The sequence below is a fragment of the Monodon monoceros genome, unplaced genomic scaffold (assembly GCF_005190385.1).
Source record: "Monodon monoceros isolate NGI ecotype Baffin Bay Population unplaced genomic scaffold, NGI_Narwhal_1 Super_Scaffold_11, whole genome shotgun sequence".
NCBI lineage: Eukaryota > Metazoa > Chordata > Mammalia > Artiodactyla > Monodontidae > Monodon > Monodon monoceros.
The window spans coordinates 105,633,595-105,648,998 of record NW_021703767.1 but is presented as its reverse complement, the minus strand read 5'-3'; the positions used below and the strand labels follow the sequence as shown (position 1 = coordinate 105,648,998).

At 34.8% G+C, this 15,404-nt stretch overlaps 1 protein-coding gene across 2 annotated transcripts in view; it reads left to right on the top strand.

The window, feature by feature from the left end:
• The window catches only part of RSRC1 (arginine and serine rich coiled-coil 1), a 452,043-nt gene that overhangs the window by 268,832 nt on the left and 167,807 nt on the right, over positions 1-15,404 (top strand). For both annotated transcript variants that reach the window (XM_029214049.1, XM_029214050.1), the window contains exon 6: positions 11,172-11,223. In XM_029214049.1, the coding sequence (XP_029069882.1) occupies positions 11,172-11,223 (52 nt within the window). The remainder of the gene's footprint in view (positions 1-11,171; positions 11,224-15,404) is intronic.

The following is a 15,404-nucleotide window of genomic DNA, read 5'->3' as shown; positions in this document are numbered from 1 at the left end:
AAACCACAGATAAACAAAAGGTTTTTCAATGTATATGTTGCACCATATACAGACTTAACAGAATGTATTTCATAGAACTAAATGTAAACAAACCGTAAAACTTCTAGGTATAAACATAGGACAAATCTTTGTGAAGTGGGGTTAGGTAAAGATTTCTCAGATATAACGCCACAAAAGCATGATTCATAAAAGACGAAATTGATAAATTGGACTTCATCAATATTAGGAAATTCTGCTCTTCAAAAGAAACTCTTAAGACAATGAAAAAACAAGTCACTCGGTGGGGCGGGGAGGCTTTATAAGTATAAATATATAATTCTGTGCGTGTGTGTGTGTGTGTGTGTGTGTATGTATAATTTGCAGACCTCATATATGAAAAATTACTTTCATTATAATTAAGAACTCTGAAAACTCAATAATAAGAAAGCAGTTTAATAAAAAATTGGCAAAAGATTTGACCATCTATTTTAGCATCAAATATATATATATATAGATAATAAATAGGCACATGAAAAGATGCTCAACACCAATAATCATTAGGGAAATATAGATTAAAACCACAATAAGGTATACTAAGTCATGACTAGGATGTGGAGCAACTGACACAGTGCTGGTAGGAATATGAAACTACTTTGGAAACAGTTTGGTATTTTCTTAAAAAGTTAAACATATGTTTACCATACAATTCAACCATTCCAATCCTAGATATATACCCAAGAGATCTGAAAGCATATATTTATATAATGACTTTTACCTTAATGTTTATAGTATGTTTTATAATAGCCAAGAAACTAGAAATAGTTTGAATGTTTGTCAACAGGTAAATGCATAAAGAAGTTGTAGTATTTACTTACAATGGAATACTACCCAGCAGTAAAAGGGAATGCATATCGATATATACAACAGCATGGATGAATTTCAAAATAATTATGCTGAGTTTAAAAGCTAGACATAAAAGAGTACATATCATATGATTCCATCTATATAACATAGTAGAAAGTGCAAAGTAATGTATAGTGATAGAAAGCAGATCAGTGGTTGCCTGGGAACTGGGAAGTGGCATGGAGGCACAGAGGGGCATGGAAGAATTAAAGAAGGACGTGGAAAATTTTGGAGTAATGGACATGCTCATTATCTTAACAGTAATGATGCTCATGGCTGTATGAGTATGTCAAAACCTATAAAACTGTACACTTTAAATGGTGTAATTTATTGTGGTTTCATTATACCTTGATAAGCTCTCTGAAAATTTTAAGAAATTATAGAAGTAACACACATGATTGGCATAATGTAAACATTTAGTAAATAGTAGTTTCTTTAAATTATTATTTTTATTATCTTTCTCATTATGCTTTCAGATCTTTGAAATTTGAGACTGTATTGGAGTCATGTCAGCATCATGGCATAGAGTGAAACATTACCTTTGTCTCTCCCCTTCAATATTCAACCAGTAAAACATCCACAACTGAGCAAAGCTGACTCTGCCCAACATACCAGAATGCCAGAGAATTCTGCATTTCTGTACATCTACATATGGGTGGTCTAGAACACATAGGGGAGATAGAACTGAGGAAAGAGTAGAGGAGGTGCCTGCGATTAAGGCCCTCCAGCCTCAGCAGCTGTGCCCACAGGCCCATAGCATTTAGCAGCAGCAAGGGAGGCAGCACACATGACTTTGGCCTCCTGGCCACAGTGGCATCTGTGGCCACAGGTAACTGGGCTGCAGTGGCAGCAGGGCCTGGGACACCATCCCCCTCCCCAGAACTGCAAACCTGACAACACCAGACACAGCAGAGGTGCCCATGCAACCCTGACTTCTCTCCCACCCTCACCCTCTGTGGCAGAGCTTGAGACTCAGGATATCCTGAGTAATTGTTTTATTTTATACAACAGCAGCAGAATACACGTTCTTCTTAGGTACACATGGAACTTTCACAAGGATTGACCATATGGTGGGACACAAAACAAGTCTCAGTAAACTTAAGAAGATTGAAATCATATCAAACATCTTTTCTGATCACATCCATGTTGTAGCATATTATAGAATTTCCTTCCTTTTTAAGGCTGAATAATATTTCAGTTATGTTTATACCACATTTTGCTTATCCATTCATTCATCAGTGGACACTTAGGTGTTTCCATTTCAGCTCTTATGAATAATGCTTCTATGAACATGGGTGTACAAATATCTCTTCAAGACCCTGCTTCCAATTCTTTGGGGTATGTACCCAGATGTGGAATTGTTAGATCATATAGTAATTCTGTTTTTTAATTTTTTGAGGAACTGCCTTATTGTTTTCCACAACCCTGTATCATTTTAATTCCCATCAACAGTACATAATGGTTCCAATTTCTCCACATTCTTGTCAACACTTGAGCTGTGTGCAAGCTGCTCTAGGAACAGGTGCACTGTTGCTTGTCATGTGGCTGGGGGTAGGGGATGGGTAGTTGCTACTGTGCTAATAGCTGAAATTGACCAAAATTAACCGCAATTTACCCTCCACATCTTCCCCTGGTAGTTTGCAAGCCTTCAAAAGAATCCAGCGTTCTAAAAGAGTTATGTCAGACAGATTCTGCCAGTGTAATTATTGTCTAGATGGGGAGATGGATTCCTGGTGCTTATTACTCTGCCATGTTCCAGAATCCTCTCTGTATATATTTTTTTGTATAAAAAGAGCATATGATAATATAAAATTGAGAGTAATAGCTGAAAACCATATAATGCAGTCCTAATTTTATTTTGTGAAATGTTGTTTATAAGCTTGAGTTCTCTCCTTGCTCAGCCAGTCTTTCTTTCAGACTTTATATTTCCCTGTCATCAACAAAGCCAAAAGTGTGGTTGGCAGCTGGAATGGCTGTAGCTTCATCAATTTACAGAATTTCCATAGGGGTGGCCAGTGGTTAGGAAGCTAAATATGAATGGAAGTGAGAAGAGTGAGCAAATAGTTTAAATAGTTCAGTGTGTAAACTGGTTTTTGTAAGGATAGGCTTCTTTTTGCTTCTCTTTTTTTTTTGTATGGTCATGGCTCAGAGGATTGTGCTGGTTTGGAATGTTAGCTTTGGCAGTATTTTGAGAATCTAGACATGCAGTCAGTCTATTTGTAAGGAACTCAGGGTATTGGACTAAATAAGAGCAAAACCAAAGTTGAAGGAAAAAGTCTAGACACTGAGGTTGGTCACCTCCACAAGTCATCAAGAGACTGACCTTTCTTTTGGTTTCATCTTAGGAGCTTTTGTTTCTTCCTAAGAAACCACTTTCTTCTCTAAAACTAGGGCTTACCAATGGAGTTATGTAGGTATACTTGGCTACCAAGGGGAGGGAAGGGAGCAGGGCAGTTCTGTAGCATCCATGGCAATAGAAAGACTACCAAACCACTCCTCCCCAAAAAAGGACCCCTATTAATTTAGAAAGTTTAAGCCCTATGTGATATAAAATCTTATAGTAAAAATTCATACTGTACTTACTGTTGTTCTATCAATGTCATTGCTAATATTTATTTTTTAAGGGAACAACATTTATATTCTGTGTAATTCAGTTTTGGTAATATTTTTCTAATTATGCATTACTAATTTTGATTTAAGGAATATTATTATTTTTTAACATCTTTATTGGAGTATAATTGCTTTACAATGGTGTGTTACTTTCTGCTTTATAACAAAGTGAATCAGCTATACATATACATATATCCCCATATCTCCTCCCTCTTGCGTCTCCCTCCCACACTCCCTATCCTACCCCCTAGGTGGTCACAAAGCACCGAGCTGATCTCCCTGTGCTATGTGGCGGCTTCCCACTAGCTATTTTACATTTGGTAGTATATATTAGTCCATGACACTCTCTCACTTTTTCCCAGCTTACCGTTCCCCCTCCCCATGTCCTCAGATCCATTCTCCATATCTGCGTCTTTATTCCTGTCCTGCCCCTAGGTTCTTCAGAACCATTTTTTTTTTTTAGATTCCATATATATGTGTTAGCATATGGTATTTGTTTTTCTCTTTCTGACTTACTTCACTCTGTATGACAGACTCTAGGTCCTCACTACAAAAGCTCAATTTCATTTCTTTTTATGACTGAGTAATATTCCATTGTATATATGTGCCACATCTTCTTTATCCATTCATCTGTCGATGGACACGTAGGTTGCTTCCATGTCCTGGCTATTGTAAATAGAGCTGCAGTGAACATTGTGGTACATGTCTCTTTTTGAATTATGGTTTTCTCAGGGTATATGCCCAGTAGTGGGATTGCTGGGTCATATGGTAGTTCTATTTTTAGTTTTTTAAGGAACCTCAATACTATTCTCCATAGTGGCTGTATCAATGTACATTCCCACCAACAGTGCAAGAGTGTTCCCTTTTCTCCACACCCTCTCCAGCATTTATTGTTTGTAGATTTTTTGATGATGGCCATTCTGACTGGTGTGAGATGATATCTCATTTTACTTTTGATTTGCATTTCTCTAATGATTAATGATGTTGAGCATTCTTTCATGTGTTTGTTGGCAATCTGTATATCTTCTTTAAAGAAGTGTCCATTTAGATCTTCTGCCCATTTTTGGATTGGGTTGTTTGTTTTTTTGTTATTGAGCTGCATGAGCTGCTTGTAAATTTTGGAGATTAATCCTTTGTCAGTTGCTTCATTTGCAAATATTTTCTCCCATTCTGAGGGTTGTCTTTTCATCTTGTTTATGTTTTCCTTTGCTGTGCAAAAGCTTTTAAGTTTCATTAGGTCCCATTTGCTTATTTTTGTTTTTATTTCCATTTCTCTAGGAGGTGGGTCAGAAAGGATCTTGCTGTGATGTATGTCATAGAGTGTTCTACCTATGTTTTCCTCTAAGAGTTTTATAGTGTCTGGCCTTACATTTAGGTCTTTAATCCATTTTGAGTTTATTTTGTGTGTGGTGTAGGGAGTGTTCTAATTTCATTCTTTTACATGTAGCTGTCCAGTTTTCCCAGCACAATTTATTGAAGACACTGTCTTTTCTCCATTGTATATTCTTGTCTCCTTTATCAAGGATAAGGTGACCATATGTGCGTGGGTTTATCTCTGGGCTTTCTATCATGTTCCATTGATCTATATTTCTGTTTTTGTGCCAGTACCATACTGTCTTGATTACTGTAGCTTTGTAGGGAATCAGGGAGCCTGATTCCTCCAGCTCCGTTTTTCTTTCTCCAGATTGCTTTGGCTATTCGGGGTCTTTTCTGTTTCCATACAAATTGTAAAATTTTTTGTTCTACTTCTGTGAAAAATGCCAGTGGTAGTTTGATAGAGATTGCATTGAATCTATAGATTGCTTTGGGTAGTATAGTCATTTTCACAATGTTGTTTCTTCCAATCCAAGAACATGGTATATCTCTCCATCTGTTTGTATCATCTTTAATTTCTGTCATCAGTGGCTTGTAGTTTTCTGCATACAGGTCTTTTTTTTTTCTCCTTTGGTAGGTTTATTCCTAGGTATTTTATTATTTTTGTTGCAATGGTAAATGGGAGTGTTTCCTTAATTCCTCTTTCAGATTTTTCATCATTGGTGTATAGGAATTCAAGAGATTTCTGTGCATTAATTTTGTATCTGGCTACTTTACCAAATTCATTGATTAGATCTGATAGTTTTCTGGTAGCATCTTTAGGATTTTCTATGTATAGTATTATGTCATCTGCAAACAGTGACAGCTTTACTTCTTCTTTTCCGATTTGGATTCCTTTTATTTCTTTTTTGTCTCACTGCTGTGACTGAAACTTCCAAAACTATGTTGAATAATAGTGGTGAGGAGCTTCCCTGGTGGCGCAGTGGTTGAGAGTCCGCCTGCCGATGCAGGGGATGTGGGTTCGTGCTCCGGTCCGGGAGGATCCCACATGCCGCGGAGCGGCTGGGCCCGTGAGCCTTTGCCGCTGAGCCTGCGCATCCGGAGCCTGTGCTCCGCAACGGGAGAGGCCACAACAGTGAGAGGCCCGCGTACCGCAAAATATAAAAAATTTAAAAAAAAATAATAGTGGTGAGAGTGGGCAACCTTGTCTTGTTCCTGATCTTAATGGGAATGGTTTCAGTTGTTCGCCATTGAGAACGGTGTTGGCTGTGGGTTTGTCATATATGCCCTATATTATGTTGAGGTAAGTTCCCTCTATGCCTACTTTCTGGAGGATTTTTTAGCATAAATGGATGTTGAATTTCATTGAAAGCTTTTTCTGCATCTGTTGAGATGATCACATGGTTTTTATCCTTCACTTTGTTAGTATGGTGTATCACATTGATTGATTTGCGTATATTGAAGAATCCTTGCATTCCTGGGATAAACCCCACTTGATCATGGTGTAGATACTTTGAATGTGCTGTTGGATTCTGTTTGCTAGTATTTTGTTGACGATTTTTGCATCTATGTTCATCAGTGATATTGGCCTTTTTTTGTAACATCTTTGTCTGGTTTTGGTATCAGGGTGATGGTGGCCTCATAGAATGAGTTTGGGAGTGTTCCTCCTTCTGCTATATTTTGGAAGACTTTGAGAAGGATAGGTGTTAGCTCTTCTCTAAATGTTTGATAGAATTCACCTGTGCAGCCATCTGGTCCTGGGCTTTTCTTTCTTGGAAGATTTTTTTTTTTTTTTTTTTTTTTTTTGCGCTACGCGGGCCTCTCACTGTTGTGGCCTCTCCCGTTGCGGAGCACAGGCTCCGGACGCGCAGGCTCAGCGGCCATGGCTCACGGGCCCAGCTGCTCCACGGCATGTGGGATCTTCCCAGACTGGGGCACGAACCTGTGTCCCCTGCATCGGCAGGCAGACTCTCAACCATTGTGCCACCAGGGAAGCCCTGTTGGAAGATTTTTAATCACAGTCTCAATTTCAGTGCTTGTGATTGGTCTGTTTATATTTTCTGTTTCTTCCTGGTTCAGTCTCACAAGGTTGTGCTTTTCTAAGAATCTGTCCATTTCTTCCATGTTGTCCATTTTATTGGCATATAGTTGCTTGTAGTAATCTCTCATGATCCTTTGTATTTCTGCAGTGTCAGTCGTTACTTCTCCTTTTTCATTTCTAATTCTGTTGATTTGAGTCTTCTCCCTTTTTTTCTTGATGAGTCTGGCTAATGGTTTATCAATTTTGTTTATCTTCTCAAAGGACCAGCTTTTAGCTTTATTGATATTTGCTCTTGTTTCCTTTATTTGCTTTTCATTTATTTCTGATCTGATCTTTATGATTTCTTTCCTTCTGCTAACTTTGGGTTTTTTTTTGTTCTTTCTCTAATCGCTTTAGGTGTAAGGTTAGGTTGTTTATTTGAGATTTTTTTTTGTTTCTTGAGGTAGGATTGTATTGCTATAAACTTCCCTCTTAGAACTGCTTTTGCTGCATCCCGTAGGTTTTGTGTCATCATGTTTTCATTGTCACTTTTTTCTAGGTATTTTTTGATTTCCTCTTTGTTTTCTTCAGTGATCTCTTGGTTATTTAGCAGTGTATTATTTAGCCTCCATGTATTTGTATTTTCTACAGATTTTTTTCCCGTAGGAATATTAGTTTTTAATAGAATACAATTTTTTCTCCAAAAGTTTGCTTCATACAATATAATTGTGACATTGTGTTCTTAAATATGTCCTCATTTATCAGTTCTTATTTTGAGAAATTGCTGTATTCCATGCATTTGTATTTGATGCTAGCTTCCTATTTATTTCATAAAGTATTTTTTTTTCTGGCTCTGAATAACATTAGTACCATTTACCAGTCTTAGATGGAATTCATACCAATCCCTGGAGTCTAATACACTCTAAAATAGCTAAAGCATTAGAAATTTTGGCACTCAGGCCCCAAAGGTTTTTTCAGTCTGTTGGCACTCAGGCCCCAAAGGTTTTTTCAGTCTAAGTCAGCTTAGTATGATGATACCTAACTAAAAATGGATTAGTAGAAAAATGTTCTTTTAACTGTATCTTCTGTTTCTTCTTTCTTCTTAATCTTTTCTTAAAAAGTAACTATAACTGGCAATCAGAATGATGGCAACATAAATCAGGCTGCCTCCTCTCCATTTCCAGCTGCAGCTTATCTACTTTTTCTGAGTCTAGCAGCTACTGATGCAGATAGGCAGGTGGGACCTGGAGGGTTTCAGCCAAGTGACCTGTTGTGATGCTTTCCCTCTCTGGGACAAACTCAAGGCTGAAACACTGTGGAGGAGCACTTGGAAAGAATTTGAAGGGCAAGTGACTGAGAGAAAAAGGCTGCAACTGAGAATCCCATATCCATTCAAATTATTCACCAGTTGTGGCGAAAGAAAGATATTTGCAGGTGGGAAAAAAGTGAGAGAACATGTGTATCTGAATACCCTATCCAAGAAAAATGCTTGTGAAATGAATCAAATATTTTTAAGAGCAAAAATACTTATAAAAGACAAATTACTTTTAAAAGTCTGGCAAATCTAACAATGTGTTTGTCCCCGTAGTTGGAATTGATCCCTATATTTCACAAATAATTTAGGAAGTTATATTTGTATAGGCAAATGTACTATCTTGGATAGATTTTTTTTTTAACAGAATCAAAAATCTATCCGTATGCTTTTATATCTGTGAAATTAATTGCTTTGAATTCATGAATATCCTAGTGATGTAGTTAGAAGAATCCTGAGATTTGGAGTCAGAAGGTCTTAATTTCAGCCTATCATTTACTAGTAAAGGCAAGTTAGGAAACTACTCTTATTCCATGGTTTTCTTTATCTTTGAAACATGAATCCTGTATTATAGATTGTTAGAGGAATTAATAAAATATAAATATGTCTTAACAGGTGTTTTTATCATAATCATCAACCATTAAGACTCTTTAGGGACGGTAATCACCATATTTTTAAGACATAGATTTCAACTGGGGGAGAGAGGGAGCTGCTATGGAGGGGGTTTTGTGGGTTAAGAGACTTTAACAATATTGTTAATATTTTACTGAATATGGGTACTCATCACTTTGTATATTTGTTTTAAATATTTCTTATTTGGTAAAAATAATCTTATGAAATACCTATAACTTTCCCATGAAATAACCAATAAAGTTTCTCACATTTTTCTATCAAATGTCACTGCTTACTAGGATACTCTGAAATGTATACTTCATAATTCTGTGCTTGCTTGAGATCTGCTAGTCAGAACATTATTTCCTTCTTGCCATTCTAGTTATGCTATGTTGCACAAAGTATCAATATCATGTTTCTACTGTGTTTGTTAAGTAGATGGCAGAGATCACAGACTGTCTGTTTTGGGATTGAATCTGGCTCTGAGAAGTACTGTTTGTTCCACACAGTATTTGTCTTTATGGTGACTTAAAGTCTCAGGAAAAAAATCAAGAAGTTTTATAACCCTTGATTTGCATTTCTGCATGATAACACTGAGTTGGTGCTGAGTACCAGCTGCTTTCTTTAGCTGGGCCATGTGCTCCGCAGTTCTGCACACTCACTATGCTCCCTGATACTGATGTCAAATGTCATTTGCCTTTCATCATTATAAATGTTCGTGTTAATTGCTTGGCAGTTTCCTTTATAACTGTTAGAGAGATCATATTCAGTAGATGTCACAGTCTTCTATTGATATTTTGCTATGATATTTTAATTTGATGTCACATTTTTAATATTGATAACTTTATAAAGCACACTTACGTACATTTTTTTCTACAAACATATGACATAAAATATTCTTTTTGTTTGTCAACTCCTCCTTCTCTCATATCCAATCAGTCCTTTCATGTTACCAATTAAATGTTTCTCAAATCTAGTTTTTCCTGTCCAAACTTAGTGCTACTGCTCCTCCCCAGGCCCTCATTGTCTCTCATCTGGAGTTCTTTAATTGCTCCCTAACTGAGCTCCTTGCCTTCTCTCACATTCTTTGCAGTTCATCCTCAAGTATATTGCTAGAATGATGTGTCAGAGTGCAGATCTCATCTTGTCACCCCACTGTTTCACATTCTTCCAAGTCTCTCTCTTATATGGCAGGGGTCAACAGTCTTTTCCTTAAAGATCTACATAGTAAATATTTTAGACTTTGCTGGCCATAAGAGTCCTGCCGCAAATAATTGACTCTGCTGTTGTTGAGTTGAGCACAAAAGCAACCATGGACAATATATAAACCAATGGGCATGGCTATGTTCCCATAAAACTTATTTACAAAACCAGGTTAAGTCATAGTTTGTTAATCCCTCTTCTATGATATAAAAGGCTAGCCCTGTCTTCTTTCCTGTCTCATCTACCACTCTCCTATCCTGTTTCTTACAGTTTATTCAGAAGTACCATTCAAATTTTTAAACTTTTCTGAGCACAACATCTTCTTTCCATATCCAGTTATGTAATTCTTTTCATTCAGGCTGTTTTTTCACAAATAGCAAAACATTGAAATATATCTTGTAAAATGTTAATTCTCAAATGATGGTATCGTATATAAACATGAGATTATTTAGTCACTTACTGACATCTTAAGAAATGTAAAGTCTTAAGTATTAAAAACAGTTTTTAACAAGTCTTTCATAAAGATCATAACCTTGATACAATCCATCTTATTGTTTGGATACCATCAACATATCCAAAAATCTCAGAATAAGGTCACTGGTAGGAAAGTAGTTTCAACATTATCAACTGTATTGAATCAAAGTTCATTGAGAGAATAATTTTAGGACAGTTAGTAGGAATTGAAAGCAGTAACTCACATTGTGTCCTATCTTTATCACAATTGCTCCTTTCAAATACCGTAAGGAAAGCAGAAAATATTTGGTTTTAGGATATAATTTGCCTGAGGTATTGGACTTTAAGTTGCTATTTAAATTCTAATAGGTCATTTTGCATGTTTCCATATGCAAAGAAACAACACAGCTTGAGAGTATGTTGTTAAATGTGTGGGTTTTGCCTCCTTATTAAATTATATGTATTTAGGCTGTTGCTGACTGGTACATGTTGGATAACAAATAAAAGCTATTCCAGTAAAAAAAAAAAAAAAAGAAAAAGGAAGAACTTCATTCTTGAATCATAATAATGAAAAGTGTGATTTGATTACTAGGGTGAGAGAGTAGATTGGTAGAGCTGCTGTGATGGAATTTTGTTAAGATGTGGGTGGATATTAATACTGATTATGACAAAGTTCTCTAAATTTTCTGATACTCACATAATAATGCATTAATTTAAAGCTCTGTTAAAACTACCTTGTAAGTGTCTTTTATGGTTGATTTTTAGCCACCAGCTGAACAGGCCAAAGCAAGACTACAACTGGTTCTTGAAGCTGCTGGTAAGTGTTAATAATTAACTTTATTTAAATGAAAATATGTGAAATAAATCCTAGCATGCTTACAGATGGGTCAAAGAGCAAAACACCTATTTTCATATAGCCTCACAAATTTGTGAGATCTTTGTATGGCCATATTTTACCTCAAATATTTATTGCTATAGTGTGATGTTAAAAGGTCATTCTTTACCTTCTTATTTATAAAACTGGCTTCGATTTTAGTTTTAATTTTGATGAAGTCCAGTTTATTGATTTTTGTCTTTTACGGACTGTGCTTTTAGTGGCATGTTTAAGAAGAATTTTATACTTCTACATTTTATATTTGAGGCTGTGATCATTTTGATTTAATATTTATATAAGGTGTGATTTTTAGATTAAGGTTTTGCTTTAAAGGAAATGAGATAAATGTTTAATAATTCTTCCAGTTACATTAGACTAACTCATTGGACTATTCGTCTGGATACCATCTAATCTTAAAAATCTGTATGTTTTAATATCTCAATTGTACAATAATTCTTTCTTTGATTTTAGATTATAATACCCAGATTCATGTACACATTAAATACTTTACTTTTTAAAAATATAAGAGATCCATGTTACCTTTTCCAAGTACTGATATTTTACTCTGAATCTTAATGTGGTTTTTAAAAATATATATTACATTCAAATAATAAGTTATCAAGATCAAGCATGAGGTAGGGTTAGAATAATATTACCAAAGGAGTACATGTTTCTTAAAATTATTTACTTTTTAAGGATCTGTAAAGAGTTCATAATTCCAACTGGAAAATGAGAATTCTATTTTGACATCAAAAGTAATTTCAGACTACCAAATGATAGTAGTTATATTTTAATATTCATTGCAAAAATACATGTATGCATATTAATTCAAGGGTTTCTTACATTAGCTCCTTTTATTCCTACCCAGTGTGTCTACAGTCTAAAGATTGGGAACACCAGTATAAATGATATACTAGCTTCATAAATCACTAATTGAAGTAACTTACCGTATAAAAATTAATATGTTGACTGTGAATCTCTATACCACTTCATATTACTTTAAAAGTCACTTATCTTTATGTATTGATCTTACTCATTTTATCTTTAATTACATAGAAAACATGATATACTAAAATTTTGCTTACTATTAGGTTTTTCAAATTTTGACTCTCCAATAAATATACTATAGGATAAAGCTAGTTAATACGATTCTCTGTTATTTATATAATATATATTCATTCTTTAATGGCATTTTGCTTAGAAGAAATATTTCCAGGTTCATTACTTGAGTACTGACAAACTCTTGCTTTAAAGGAAAATATTTATGGTGCTTGGTCCAGAAAATATTTGTTTCTGTTAATGCAACTATAAAGAATTGTATTTCATAGTTTTATACAGTTTTCTTTACCTTAAAAAAAATTTTTTTAACATCTTTATGGAGTATAATTGCTTTACAATGGTGTGTTAGTTTATGCTTTATAACAAAGTGAATCAGCTATACATATACATATATCGCCATATCTCCTCCCTCTTGCGTCTCCCTCCCACCCTCCCTATCCCACCCCTCTAGGTGGTCACAAAAAGCGTATTATAAAACAGATCTGACAGTGCGGACCTCAGTGTATAACTTGCTTATATTGGTCCCAGCTGTCACTCCTCATTTTTTAATTTAACATTCTAAATTCTATTAAGGATAAATAGGGAGGTTCTGTGAATTTGACAAACATTCAAAATATTATGACAATTTTCAAATTAAAAAACTTAACATTGCCCCCCATAAGCAAAGGACAGACCTTAGCTAGATGTAGGATTATTTATTTAATCATTTTCTTCTTATTGAACATTTACTTGTCTCTAGCTTTTCCCTCTTACCCATAATACTGTTATGCACATCCTGTTACAAATAGTGTTTTCCATAGTTTAGCTTATTTTCTTGGAATTGATTACTATAGAAATGAGTTTATGAGATTAGAGGGTGTTAATATGTAGAGTGGCTTTTTATACATTCTTGCTAAATTGTTTTACAAAAGGATTGTGTTGTAACCATTGTCACTGGTTAAGAAACTATTTTAACCAGATTTTGCTTTTTGATGCCATTTCTATGACTATATTGCTTTATAACATGAAATAACATATTATACCCCTTTGAAAAACATATATTACTGTAATTAATGAGAACCTGTGCCTTGGAGAGGAGAAGCAGATAGATGGATATAGGGGAACGCTAAGCAACTATAGAACTTATTGTCAAGGTTCTGGATCCCTGTTTCAGTGATGAATCAAGGTATTCATTGTATTATTAAAAATAAACAAACAAGCAAAATAAAGTAGGGGGGAATAAGAACTTGAGCTCAGTCTGATAAGGCTCATGGATAAAGTCTAGCCTGGTCCTAAGATTGAGGTTGCTGGATAAGAAGGCCTGGTAGTTCCCATTCTGTCTCATTGGAGTTTACTTGAGTTCCCAGGGAAAACACCCTCAACTTTGGGGCCTTAAAATTGGGTATAGGGAAGAACTTAAGGCTGTATGCTAGATTCTTGAGCCAGGATTTATTTTAGCCTTATAGTTACCATAATCTGGTAGATAGGGTTCATATGTAGAAATCTTGCTGACTAGACTTAGTCTTTTACTCTAATTGTGGGTCCCAGAAGAAAGTTTTATATATTACCATTGCATTGTTATTGATTTATTAGTGAATGTTAATCATGGCCTTGGTTTGGAATTAAAATATATTTAATAACATTTGGCAATAATTACTAGCGGTATGATTTTGAAAGACATATGTATGAGTAAAATACATTAAGCAAAATGTAACCATGTACCTTGAATTTGAAGTCAGAGATTTTATTGTATTTGTTATGATCATATTTTGTATATACTAAACTGTTAACATTTTTATATTTTGCTATGCTAAATCTTCAGATTTAGATAGAATCTTTTTTCATGTTCATTGCCAAAATGCAATTGAAATGAAGTTTCATGTCTCTTGTTTAACTTTTAATTTGAAGGTGATGTGAAGTTAAGGTTATGTCTAAGATGTTTGTTTTTTCCAAATGCTGGAGGACTCAAGCTTGTAAAACTATATAAATTTGTAAGATTGAATCTTTAAGTTATCAATATAACTTCAGATAATGATTTACTTCATGATATTGAGTAAATCCAATTAAAAATCCTCTTGGCCATGACTTCTTTCTTTTCATTTAAAAAATACTTTTACCATTCTCACATTCATTAAGATTCAAAACCTTGAAATGTTTATCTTTGACTTCTTTATAGGCAGTCATTCACCTAGAATTAATAACTTATTTTGAAATATTTTTTATAGTTATCCCTCTATTATCTTTCCCACTGCCAACTCCTTAGTCTGGACACCAAACAATCCACCCAAAGGTTAATCCATTACCTCCTAGTTGGTCTTTTGCTTCAATTCTGTCTCTTCTCCAGAGAGAGGGTGGTGACTAGTGGAAGGGCTCTAAGCCTGCTTCCACTGCTTACTCATTCTGTGACCTTCACTGGTTGATGTTTATTGTTTAGCCAAAATGTTTTTTTTTTAAATGGAATATGGCAGATGTGTATATTTTCTAGTTTACTGTAGTTCTTTACTTTTTAGAAGTAATTTATTGAGGTGAAATTCACATAAGACAAAATAAAACACAACTGTTTAAAGTGACAATTCAGTGGCATTAAATACATCCACAAAGCTCTAACCACCACCTCTATCTAGTTTAAAAACATTTCCAAAGTAAAACCTATTACCTATTAGGCAATTTCTCTCCCCTCACTTTACCCTCAGCTCCTGGCAACTGCAACCATCAACCTGCCCTCTATCTCTGTGGATTTATCTATTCTGCATATTTCATATAAATGGAATCATACAGTGTGTGACCTTGTGTGTCTAGCCTCTTTCATTTAGCATGTTTTGGAGGTATAGCCATGTTGTAGCCTGTGTCAGTATTTTATTCCTTTTTATGGCTGAATAATATTCCACATAATACATTCCACATAATACATTTGTATTATGTATATAATATATACATAATATATTAATATACACATAATATAATATATACATAATAATACATAATATATATACATAATAATACATAATATATACACATTATGTATATATGTATATATATATATTGTATATATACATTCAGCCATAAAATGTATTCTGTGGAATATT